The sequence below is a fragment of the Thrips palmi genome, unplaced genomic scaffold (genome assembly GCF_012932325.1).
Source record: "Thrips palmi isolate BJ-2018 unplaced genomic scaffold, TpBJ-2018v1 HiC_scaffold_1, whole genome shotgun sequence".
Lineage (NCBI taxonomy): Eukaryota > Metazoa > Arthropoda > Insecta > Thysanoptera > Thripidae > Thrips > Thrips palmi.
Window position 1 is genome coordinate 9,597,565 of NW_023144620.1, and position 12,194 is coordinate 9,609,758.

A 12,194-nucleotide genomic window follows, 5' to 3' on the forward strand; every position below is an offset into this window, starting at 1 on the left:
GTAAAAGTCTGGGAAATTAAAAAAAAAGACTAGTTGTTGTTGAGGAATATTTTGAAAATCAATCTTAAATTCAACGACTGCGATTCACCCGGCCGGCCGGCCAGGGAGAACGTGGCGAAACGAGACACAAGGATGAGTTGTCTCATAAATGTTCCATTTCGAAATGGATTCCGGACTGAACGTGATTGATCGGCTGGGGCGCGTCTCGTGCGTCATTCAGCCATTCAGCACGCGGTCCCAAAATCTTTCGGTTTTTTCTTTTTTTTTTTTGCGCCCGTTCAAAACTAAGTAGGAGTCGTCTGCTTTCCGAATCCCGAATGGCGAATGGGAGATGTGGCGGACGGACACGTGCGTACACGTGCTTTGCCCGTCCTTGTCCGCCCGTACTCCGTAGTGTACAGTGTACAAGGAAACGCCGTGGATGAACCCACACTGTCCGAGAGTCTCTCTCGCACTCACGGGGCGTTCCCTAAAGGTGCGAGAGAGACAGAGCGACGAAAACGACGCTCAGTCTGCAGGCAAAGGTAGGTCAAGCTGATGGATACGACCTGACCCGGTCGGGGCCGGCCGGCCTGCGACTGCCTGCGACACGCCGGCAACTATGACGGTGTTGGCAACACTGTCGTGCAGATTGCAGAATGCAACCGAATGCATCGGTGCCACGGCATTTCCATGGAGCCGCGGCAAAACGAACCCGAACGCGAGCGTGGAGCACTACTACTTTGTCCCCCTTCTCGACACTCTCGCAGAACTCTTCAGAATACTGACCCAGACACTGCTTCAGCGCTTCAGCGTGCCACGTGCTTACGAAGCAGCCAAACCCTTGCCAGGTTCAAGCAGAGTAAGCACGTACCACCAACAAAAGTACACCGAAAAAACATTAAAATTGAAAAATGGGTCTTGGTCCTTGGTTGCGTCTCGTCGCTATGATTCGAATTCGCGTCATTTCAGTTTCGAAGCGGTTTATGACGTTTGCAGAGCCGTCTGAATGCTGTATCGGAAGTCGGAGGATGGATTGGTGTCTGGACCGCCCTGCCCTGCCGGGTTTGACTTGACATACAGTACGGGGTGCGGGGCGTGGCGGGGCGGGGCGGGGCATGGCGGGGCGGGGCGGGGCATGGCGGGGCGGGGCGGGGCATGGCGGGGCGGGGCATGGCGGGGCATGGCGGGGCAGGGCGCGCAGTGCAGAGCGCGCTTGGCGGCCAAGGCCAGCCAGGCCGAAACGGGGACCCCGCTCGACCAGCTCGACACAGCCAGCGCGTGGCGGGGAAGACACTTCCGGCTTGACTTTCCGGCTTTACTCTTCCAGCTTGACACTTCCGCCTTGACACTTCTGTTGATTGGCATTTCCGGCTTGACTAGACACTCCCGGCTTGGCACTTCCGGGTTAACAATCCCGTCTTGGCACTTCCGGCTGGACACTTCTGGCTTGGCACTTTAAGCTTTGACACCTCGGACTTGACACTTCCCCCTTGGCTGCTACCCATGGGGCGTGGGGTATCGCCGCTGCACGCGCCCAACCCCGTGCACTCCAATGCACCCCTTCCCCTTGCACCCCGATGCACCCCCATGCACCCCGATGCACCCCCATGCCGGCGTGGCGGGCGTGGCTCTGACTCGCAGGCCAGTCCGCCCGTTGCTACCATTGCCCATTCATAATGGATCAGCACTGCCCTGCCCTGCCCTGTCCTGCGCCGCCCTCCCTTGCCCTCCCTTGCCGTGCCTTGCCCCCTGCCCCCTGGCTGGCTGGCCGGCCGGCCGGAGGGCCCAGGACCGAGGCAGGACCGCCTATATAACACCGCTCGCCCCCGGGCAGCCGCGCAGAGCTTGAGAAAGCCTCTAGCTGTCCAGAACTCCTGGCACCGCAGAGATTCTCATACCTCTCGCTCAGCTCACACACAAAAAAAATCACAAACATCTCGGACTAACACCACAAGCAAAATTCACCCACACAAACAACCGAAACTCGCCCTAAAGAAGACCGAAACCAACTCATCGAACGAAGATATCAATCAAGAAACAACAACAGTGGTTCCCAAAGTGTGCTGATAAGAAAATTTCCCCCTTATTTCTCCGTGTCAAAGAAAGTCAAATTCACATCGAAATGGAGTCCCTGTTCGCCGTGAGCGCCTCCACCTCCCTCCTGCTGTGCGCCGCCGTCGTGGTGGTCGCCCTGTTCCTGGCCGACCGTGCGCGCCAGGCGCGCGCCGCCGCCAAGGCGAAGCTCCTCGAGGCGGAGTACGGCGACGAGCTGCAGCCGCCACCGGGCCCCCACGCCTGGCCCGTCATCGGCAACCTCCACCTGCTGGCCGGGTACGCCGTGCCCTACCAGGCGTTCGGCGACCTGGCCCAGCGCTACGGCAGCGTGTTCAAGCTGAGCCTCGGCAGCGTGCCCTGCGTCGTCGTCAACGGCCTGGCCAACATCAAGGAGGTCCTCGTCGCCAAGGGCGCCCAGTTCGACGGCCGCCCCAACTTCCGCCGCTACCACGAGCTCTTCTGCGGCGACAAGGAGAACTGTGAGTTGACTCGCTCTACTGCATCCGCCGAAAAGGGGGAGGGGGGTTTCGGTTTCGGTTTGGGCCACTGGGGCCACTGGGGTCCGCTTGCACGTTGCACACGTTGCACGTTGGCTCCTCGCCCCACCCCGCCAACGCCCCGCTCCGCTGGCTGGAGTCACGCGGTGGTGGCTGGGCTGACACACTTTGCATGACCTGCTCCCGAATCGAATCGAACCTAATGGAACCAAATGGAGTCGATTCCATGCCCATTGGCATGGCCATTGGCATGGCCATTGGCATGGCATCGCGTATGACCGGAGTGTCACAACGCGGACGGACGGGGCGCGGCTGTCTCACTCACTCAGACACGGCCCGCCGCATCGCGTTAGCGCGCCGCGCCCAGCAAGCAAAGCGCGCGAGAGATGGCATCTTAGCAGCCGTCTGATTCCGAACACTGCTTCTCGTAACCGCGCAAAAGCAAGCGCTTGTTCCATACAGACGGCCGAACATCTAGCGGCTGCCACAGCAAAAAAAATCGCTCAAAAAAATGATGGCGGTGCCGGGACTCGAAGGTGGTCAACAGTTCTTGTAGGTCCAATGGCTATGAAGCCAACAGTTCGAGGACAAGTGGCTTTGGTCGCGGCAAGCTATCAGTTCCGAGCCAGAACGGTCCATTGCAGACCTCTGCTCTGGCCCACTGTGCGAAACGGGCCGCGCGTAAAGGCAAACATGGCGACGTGTTGCAGCGCTGGCGTTCTGCGACTGGTCCTCGGTGCAGAAGGCGCGTCGCGAGATGCTGCGCGCGCACACCTTCCCGCGCGCCATGTCCTCGCGCTGGACGCAGCTGGACTCGCTGCTGGCCACCGAGTTGGACGCGGTGCGCGGCTCGCTGGCCGCGGCCGGCCCCGGCGCCGCCGTCGAGGCCAAGCCCCTGCTGCTCGCCGCCTGCGCCAACGTCTTCACGTCCTACTTCTGCACCAAGCGCTTCCAGCCCGACAACGCCAACTTCCAGAACCTCGTGCGCAACTTCGACCGCATCTTCTACGAGGTGAACCAGGTCAGTGTCTGGCGTACTACTGTACAAGGGCGACAGGGGCGGATCCAGATCCAGTCGCAAACGTCGCAAAGGTTGTCCCGCCTGACTCCGTACCCCTTCCAGGGCTACGCCGCCGACTTCCTTCCCTGGCTGCTGCCCCTGCACTCCCGCCACCTGTCCCAGCTGTCCGGCTGGAGCCACAAGATCCGCGACTTCATGACGGAGTGCATCGTCCAGGACCGCCTGGACTCGTGGGAGCAGGCGCGCGTCCCGGAGCACGACCAGGACTACGTGGACGAGCTGATCGGCCACGTGCGCGGCAACGCCGAGCCCGCCATGACCTGGGACACGGCCATGTTCGCGCTGGAGGACATCGTGGGCGGCCACTCGGCCGTCGGCAACCTGCTGGTCAAGGTGAGTGGTGGCAGGTTCGTCTGGGTGCACAGCCCGGCGCTTCACAGCCCCGGCGCTTCACAGCCCCGGCGCTTCACAGCCCCACCCACACCAATCCTCCAAATCCCTGCAGCGCGCCCTCGCTCACGAACCACCCGCATGGCGCATTTCCCGCTGCGGCTTCGGCCTCGCTCTCGTTCTGGGTTCGAACCCCCGCCGCGCTAAACACACAGCCGGGCGAGCCGGGCGAGTGGCGAGTGAGGCCGAGGGAGGGTGGGCAGCAGGGTGATTCCGCGCAGTGCGGTCGTCGGTGTGTCTCTCTCGCGCCTTTGAGACGACGAGACCCACGAGGGCGAGAGAGATAGACCGACGGCCGCACTGCAGTTCCGGATGCAACACCGTCGGCGGAATCGACGGCGTCGCGACCTGACCACCGTGTGCTCGCAGGTGCTGGCGTACGTGGCGACCCACCCCGAGGTCCAGGACCGCGTCCACGAGGAGGCCGTGCGCGCCGGCGTGTCGCCCGGCAAGGGCGTCACCCTGGCGGACCGCACGCTCATGCCGTACACCGAGGGCGTCATCCTGGAGTCAATCCGCCTGATCGCGTCGCCCATCGTGCCGCACGTCGCCAACCAGGACGCCAGCATTGCCGGTAAGGGGAGCGAAACGACGAAAACGGTGGCACGGCACGCCTGCAACCTGCAGGTGGTGAGGTTCCCAGAGGGCCGGGACGCGCGCCCACAGTGGGCCAGAAGTCCGGCGCAGGCGGACAAAAACTCTACACGCGTTTTGAGCTCCAGGGTCGCTGAGTAGGACTCAAGCCGAACGTGTGACCCCACCAATGGTTTCCTCATTCGGAGGGCAATCCATCGGTGGGGTCACACGGGTGGTTTGAGTCCCATTTAGCGACTCTGGAGCTCAAAACGCGTCCGGGACCTTGACCGCCTCCACTGGTCGTCTGGTCCACTGTGGAGCCGTGCCGTCGTCGGCGTCCTCGTCGCCTCGCGCATGCTCACGCCCGCGCCTTGTTCCGCAGGACACAAAGTGGAGAAGGACACCCTCATCTTCCTCAACAACTACGAGCTCAACATGTCACCTGCGCTGTGGGACAAGCCCGAGGACTTCATGCCCGAGCGCTTCGTGTCCCCCGAGGGCCGCCTGTCCAAGCCCGAGCACTTCCTGCCCTTCGGCGGCGGCCGCCGGTCCTGCATGGGCTACAAGATGGTGCAGTACGTGTCCTTCGCCACGGTCGCCAACCTCCTCAACGAGTACAGAATCCTACCAGTGCAGGGCCGCGACTACACCGTGCCCATCGGCAACCTCGCCCTGCCCTGGGACTCGTTCCAGTTCCACTTCGAGCGGCGGTAGTTCCGTTTAGGCCTTTATTTAATGCAAATTCAAATAGCGAGGAGGGGAATTAATTTATGAATTGAGGGGAGAAGGACTTCTTCGGAGAAGTTCGCCATGCCACAGAAGTACTGGTCTTTTTCCTTTTTTAATTTTCACATCAGTGTTATTTTCCATGATTTGAATTAATCACTGGCAGCCAGGTTGCCCGCGAGTAACGAATTTAACCGGTGTATAATCAAACACAATTGGCGACTGGTCTGTATAAGTTCGCGCCAGTCATTATTATTTCGTTTTGTTTCCTTCAGTTGAAGTTGTTATTTATTTCTCGTAAACAGTTGGGCTGCGACAGGATGAAGTCTCTGCCTTGCAGTGTGGAGAGGCCTTTTGAAAAAGTGTCATGAAAAATTGGTTCAAATGTTTATCCATTATGGGCAAAAAAATATCTATACAGAAGCAAAAGTTGGGGCTAAAAAAAAATAATTTGTTTTGGTAGGGAGGGGAAGGGAGGGACTCTTGGGCGCTATCAGGCGTTCTCAAGCTCTTTTTTAATCGGAAGGTTCCGTCAAATTTCAGACAACCTTTATGTTGTCCTACTCAACCCGAAGGGGAACCAGCTTCGGCTTTTTCGGCACGAGGTCAAAATTCGACATGCGTAGTGGAATGGCATGTACCGGACTGACAAGGGGAGACGGTAGGGTCGTAATTTGAAAGGCCCGAAGTCGGTGGTAAATGGTATCGATCCCCGATTGACTGAATAAGACATTCTTGGACTGCTTGTTGAGGCTGACAACGATTGCCAAAGATAATGACCATCTGGACGTTGAGAAAGTATCGGAAATAATGTTGTAAATTAAAAATTTATGCTCTCACAACTCCAGTTTTTTTTTTTGTAAAAGGTATTTTTCATTGATGTTCTGTTGAGCAAGTGACGCGTCAAACGAGAACAAGCGTGCCACAGACCGTGCACACAATCGAGTCTTTTTTTATATCTCGTAACATATTAGTATTTATTTTGAAATCGCTGTTGGACTTATAACGGCGTATCAATCTGACAAGCAACAAAAGGCAGGAACTGAATTGAGCCTTTACGGAAAAGTTGAATTAAAGTCAAACAGCTCCATCAATATTTTAGTGAAAAACAAAATGATTCTTTCCTTGTTTGTAGATTTCCGACAACAACTTGTTTTGGCTCATTGTAACAAAACTCTCATTTTAAGAAAGGTTTGAAATGAAAATTCTCTGTTTTGCAACTCCGCTGGAGTTTTGCGTGTATCAATACACGGAGTGCTTCCTTCAGAGCATTATGACTACATGTGACGGAGGTCCGTCGGCCTCGCAAACCATATTGCGCTACGAATAAAGATATTGAATATACTTTGTGGTATTTCTCTCGCGTCGCACTTTTCCCTTCCACCAATGCACGAATGCCAACGGCAGAAACGATGTACTTCTTCTTTATCCCAAAATACAATGAAACCAAAACCAGGCGGCGTTTTTAATAATTCTTTTTACCCCCAACGACGCGTTGCATGCAAACGTGTTTTTCCCTGGGCGGGCGGGCCGTCCTTTCCCGTGCCGTCCCGTCCGCGAGGCCGCGGCAGGCCGGGGTGGTTGGACTGGTTGGACCGATCCTGCTTAGGCAGCTGCTTCCTTTCCCAGTGGCCCCGGTCTCCTCGGCCTGCCTCGGCCCCAGTGCCCCTCCCTCGCCTCCCTCCCCGACCGCCATTTTGCGCCCCGCGACTATTGATCCGTCAGGTGCGGACCTTCCCACCACGCCCCACCGCGCCCCACCACCGCGCCCCACCACCGCGCCCCACCACCGCGCCCCACTGCGCCCCACCGCGCCCCACCGAGGTACGCGGTTGCAAACGACGCGCATTCTGTTATCGTTTGTTGTTTTGAATTATTGTGTCGGGTTCGTGTGGCATCCGTGTGGCGAGGGCGTGGCGACAGCGTTGCAAGCACGGCAAGACCGCTGGAGGCGCGGCCAAAACTCTAGACGCGTTTTGATCTGCAGAGTAGCTGATACGGACTTGAATCGAACGTGTGACCCCACCAATGGATTCCCCGCTCTGAGAGCAATCCATTGGTGGGGTCACACGTTCGGCTGGAGCTCAAAACGCGTCCGGGATTTTGGCCGCCTCCGCCGGTCTCCTGGCCCACTGTGCAGCGTAGCGCAGTCGCTGCTTGTCCCGCGCCGCCGCGCTGCCCGCCGCCAGTGCGCCTAATGAAGGCGGGGTAGGCAAGCCCGCCGAACGGCCCTGCGGCACGGGACAGGCTGCCCACCGGGCGCTTGGCGCTCGCCCGCGCTCGCCGGCCCGAAGAGACCGGGCGAAAACAAGTGACGACGAGCGGGCAGATAGACGCACGGACACACGGACGGACAGACAGACAGACAGACAGACAGACAGACAGACAGACAGACAGACAGACAGACAGACAGACAGACAGACAGACAGACAGACAGACAGACAGACAGACAGACAGACAGACAGACAGACAGACAGACAGACAGACAGACAGACAGACAGACAGACAGACAGACAGACAGACAGACAGACGGACGGAGGGTATGGGGGTAGGGAAGGCGGAAGAGGGATGAGAAGATGGGACCGGTCACGCTCCGGAGCGCAACTCATCAGCACACCTGACTAGAGCGTCATTTCGGTCATTTCGCCGCTCCCCTCCCCCTTCCAGTGGTGCAGTATTGCTGTCACCCCCCGGCAGAGAGCGCTGGGGTGGCGGGATGGCGGCGGGCCGGGGCAGCTCGGTGGCGGCGCGGCTCGGGGTGCACACTGCGCGCAGCCCGCTGGCTGGCTGAGGGGTGGCTCTGCCTCTAGCTGCGCCTCTAGCTCTGCCTGCCCTGCTCGCCCTGCTCCAGTCGTCCCTCTGCTCGTGCGCGCGTTCGCCGCTCTGCCGCCGAGGCCTGGCCGAGGCCATGCGGCACTGCCGTCCGCGGCCGCCACGTAGACAGCCTGCTCGCCGTCCTCGCCGCCCTCGCCGCCGGCAGCGAGCGGACACCGCGTAGCACGGCGTAGGCCGTCCCGGCACGACCACGGGCAGCACCGCCTTCGCCACCATGTTCAGCCTGGACGGCTACGGCACGCTCGGGGACAGCTGCTCCTCGCACGGCGAGGACCTCTGGCTGGACGACGACGACAGCAGCCACAGCGAGGACGCCTTCAGCGACCAGGTCAGCAGCCACACCCGAAAAAGTAGCTTCTTGAACCCAGGGGAATTTACTTGGGCGTAGCGAGTAAATTCACCTGTTGTCAGTCAATATTTCTTGGTTGAAGAAGCTACTTTTTTGGGTGTCACTACGTCCGAAATAATGTGACCTTCACTGAGGCTATCTTGCCGAGGTCCAAATGAGCAATCCATTTGGTGGGGTCTCGGTTCGAGTCCTGTTCAGCGACTCTGGAGCTCAAAACTCGTCTAGAATTTTGACCGCCTCTACCGGTCTATGGCCCACTGGCGAGCGCACTGGGCATTGCCAGGCATTGCGATGCCGGAGTCTGGGTCACTTCCGAATTTCGGCAGATCGCGCGTCACGCTGACGAAAATAACGCAGCCCGCCATTGCGCGGCAAGGTGAATGTCGCCGGCCGATTGCACACACACACAGACACACAGACGTGCTCACAGACGCACACAAAGACGCACACAGACACACAGACAAGCGTGCGGCCCACCGAAATACATCGCGCCCCTCGCATTTGAATTCCCGAGAGTGATGTCTCGGAGACGCAAGTGCATACATTGGTGGCCGCCAACGCTCCAACGCGCCGACGCCCCACCGGGAGCTCGTTTTGTGAGTGAAAGACAAAGACGTGCGCGCTGCGCGATGGCCACGTGACGGCGGCGTCCTGTTTCAACGAGAGAGGAAGACAGTGGAGTGTCCAACCTTGCCAGCACTTCTAAATGCCCAGTCTCGCCAAGAAATTTCCAATCATGCGAATTAAATGAAAGCGCAATACAGTGGCGGATCCAGAGTCAGCCCAAGGGGGGGGGGGCAGAGCAGCACTTTTTGCCTACTTACAGGGGCAAATTGGTGCTTTTTGCCTACCTTTCAGGCGGCTATCTAGGGGTCAAGGTGGGGGCAATTGTCCTTTTGCCCCCCCCCCCCCCCCCGGATCCGCGCTTGGCGCAATAAGGGTAATGTTACTTTTCCCCCGAAGCTTTTCCTGTGTATCTTACAATGAAAATCCCCCCCAAAAAGATTCCCAATATTGAGGAATTTTCGAGGGGTGACCCACTGTAAAATTTTGTGTACAATGATTGTGTGAATGTTCAAGAATGTGCAAGATTTCAGGCGTTTTTGACACACATGTTGCCTACTTACAGGCGTTTTTGCCACCTGAATGTGGAATGTGGTCAAATTTTGTACAACGAATGTGGGAAGCTGTTCCCCCCTCGGGAATTTTGCTTCGTCTCATGGTTGCGCCGAATCCACAGCAACATGCGGGTAGCTCAAATTTAATCGTGTGTTAGACATTCACAGTGTGTGCTCGGCGGGCGCGTCCCGGGTTCGAGTCCCACCCGCGGCGGCAATGTCCCTCCGTCTTCGTCGCGATGACACGCGCATTTCGCGTCTAAATAGTCCGTGAATGCGCTCGTAATGAGTGCGAGGAGGTGCGCGGCGGACCGCGACGAGAAGGGGGGGGGGAGGCAGGGGTAGGGAGAGAGGGGGAAAGGGAGGGGGGCAATTGTTACAAATGAGGCGAGAAGAGCATCGAACACTGGACCTGCCGGCTGTGTTTCGAATTTCACCCCAAGGGGCCGACCTGGCTGATGCCTGGGGCCTCTCACAGTGGGCCAGATAAGAAGACCGGTGGAGGCGATCAAAATCTCGGAGGGGTTTAGAGCTCTAGAGTCGCTAAATGGGACTCAAACCGAGCGTGTGACCCCACCAATGGATTGCTCTTCGAACGAGGAATCCATTGATGGGGTCACACGTTTGGTTCGAGTCCTGTTTAGCGACTCAAAACGCGTTTATACTTTTGGCCACCTCCAACGGTCATCTGGCCCACTGTGATGCGGCCCCTGCGGCCCCTGCGGCCCCCGCGGCCCCTGCGGCCCCTGCGGCCGGCCCCGCCCGCGTGTCCTTATCACCGTCGTCGCATCGCGCTCCGAGAGTCAACGAAATCGAAGCAACTCTCCAACTCAAACTCCGACTCCATTTTCAGTTGGGTGTTTTCCGTTTCAGGAGAACCGGCGCGGGCGCGGCAGCAGCGGCGGCCGTCGGCGCAGCTCGTCGCAGCAGGCGTCGCAGCGTCAGGCCGCCAACCTGCGCGAGCGGCGCCGCATGCAGAGCATCAACTCGGCCTTCGAGGGGCTGCGCGCGCACATCCCCACGCTGCCCTACGAGAAGCGCCTCTCCAAGGTGGACACGCTCAAGCTGGCCATCGGCTACATCGGCTTCCTCGGCGACCTGGTGCGCGAGCGGGACCGCGCCGCCGGCCAGGGCGTCGCCAGGGTGGGCAAGGGCTCCAAGCCGTCGCCGCCGCCGCAGCCGAAGGTCATCCTCAGGAGTGAGTGCAATGTCTTCTTCGCGTGCGTACGTACCGAGGGGTTACCCACTGGTTAATTTTGGTGAACTCAGTACATCTCACGAGAAAAGTGACGGTTTTCGAAGACCTTTCTTTGCTTTCGAGTGCCTTGTACGTTTTGTAATCACTACCATAGAATGGCTATGTCTGTCCATTGCAATTTTAAATATTTTCGATAAAATTTTAAAAAAGTTACGATTGATTCCCGGACTAAGCCTACTGTACAGTGAGTGTACACATGATTCCCCGAGTGGGTAACCAACGCTCGGTGCGTACCGTTGGGCCGCACAGTGGGCCAGACGACCGGTTGGAGGCGGTCAAAATCCCTGACGCGTTTTGAGCTCCAGCGTCGCTGAACAGGACTCGAACCGAACGTGTGACCCCACCAACTGATTGCTCTCCGAACGCGGAATTGGGGTCACACGCTCGGTTCGAGTCCTGTTTAGCGACTCTGGAGCTCAAAACGCGCCTCGAGTTTTGTCCGCCTACACCGGTCTTCTAGCCCACTGTGGGGCGGTGGAGGCGGTGTTGCGACGCTGACCGACGCGCTCTCTGCTTTGCTCTGCTTGCAGCCAGCCACGGCTCAGTGCACACGGCGCACTCGCTGTCGTGGTCCACGGACAAGAAGACGTGCACCAACGGGGTCATGTACGCCAAGGTGTGGACGCCGCAGGACCCGCGCGCGGCCGGCAACCCGTGCGGCACCGAGTCGCCGTCGGGGCCGCACATGCAGCACGACCAGGGCCCCTACGGCATGGACTAGGCCAGCGGGGCCTACTTGGCCTCGCCGGCGGGCGGGCAGCGCCGGCGAACACCTGCAGGAGGCGTAGCGCTGTCCGAACGTCGCCGCGCCGCCCTCGGGGGCCGCGCCTCCGCGTAGCCCCGCCCGGCCCACCCCAGCCACCCCCAGCAGGCCCCGCCCACCGCCACCGCCACCGCGGCGCCGCGACGCCGCCATGCTGCAAGGCGGTCGCCGGCAGAGCGCTGCGACGATCTTCCACGAGAAACGAAATCAGTGGCTCTCTTTCTAGGACGCTGATGACAAGTGTGGGCTAGGCAGAGAAGGACAGACAAGCACTCGGCTGGTGCGAAAATATAGAGGCAATTTCTGTGATAAAGAGAATCAATTTGACGTAGAGTAAGGTACGCCTAGGTATGCGACAGATTCGCTGGGCTTCAGGCCCGACATGTGCACGTGATTGCGGAGCTACGGCACACACATACACTGGGCGGTGTTAGTTCATCGTGTGTCGTGCAGTTACAGTGGCGAATCTTTCAGCGCTTCAACATGTTGTTTTCTGTCTCTGAATTGAACATTCCTTCCATAAGTTAACGAACTTGTTTATTTTATTTGTTTTTATTTTTTGAA

The 12,194-nt window shown here is 58.8% G+C and overlaps 2 protein-coding genes across 2 annotated transcripts; both read left to right on the top strand.

Moving 5' to 3' along the window:
- Positions 1–1,835: 1,835 nt before the first annotated feature.
- Positions 1,836–6,651, top strand: LOC117642313 (cytochrome P450 307a1-like). Its single transcript, XM_034380391.1, has 5 exons — positions 1,836–2,516; positions 3,245–3,555; positions 3,658–3,948; positions 4,375–4,579; positions 4,964–6,651. The coding sequence occupies exons 1-5, from the start codon at positions 2,105–2,107 to the stop codon at positions 5,293–5,295; spliced, it is 1,551 nt and encodes a 516-aa protein (XP_034236282.1). The 5' UTR covers positions 1,836–2,104; the 3' UTR covers positions 5,296–6,651.
- Positions 6,652–8,356: 1,705 nt separating this feature from the next.
- On the top strand, positions 8,357–11,588 carry LOC117641760 (pancreas transcription factor 1 subunit alpha). Its single transcript, XM_034379358.1, has 3 exons — positions 8,357–8,470; positions 10,483–10,807; positions 11,398–11,588. The coding sequence occupies exons 1-3, from the start codon at positions 8,357–8,359 to the stop codon at positions 11,586–11,588; spliced, it is 630 nt and encodes a 209-aa protein (XP_034235249.1).
- Positions 11,589–12,194: the final 606 nt, after the last annotated feature.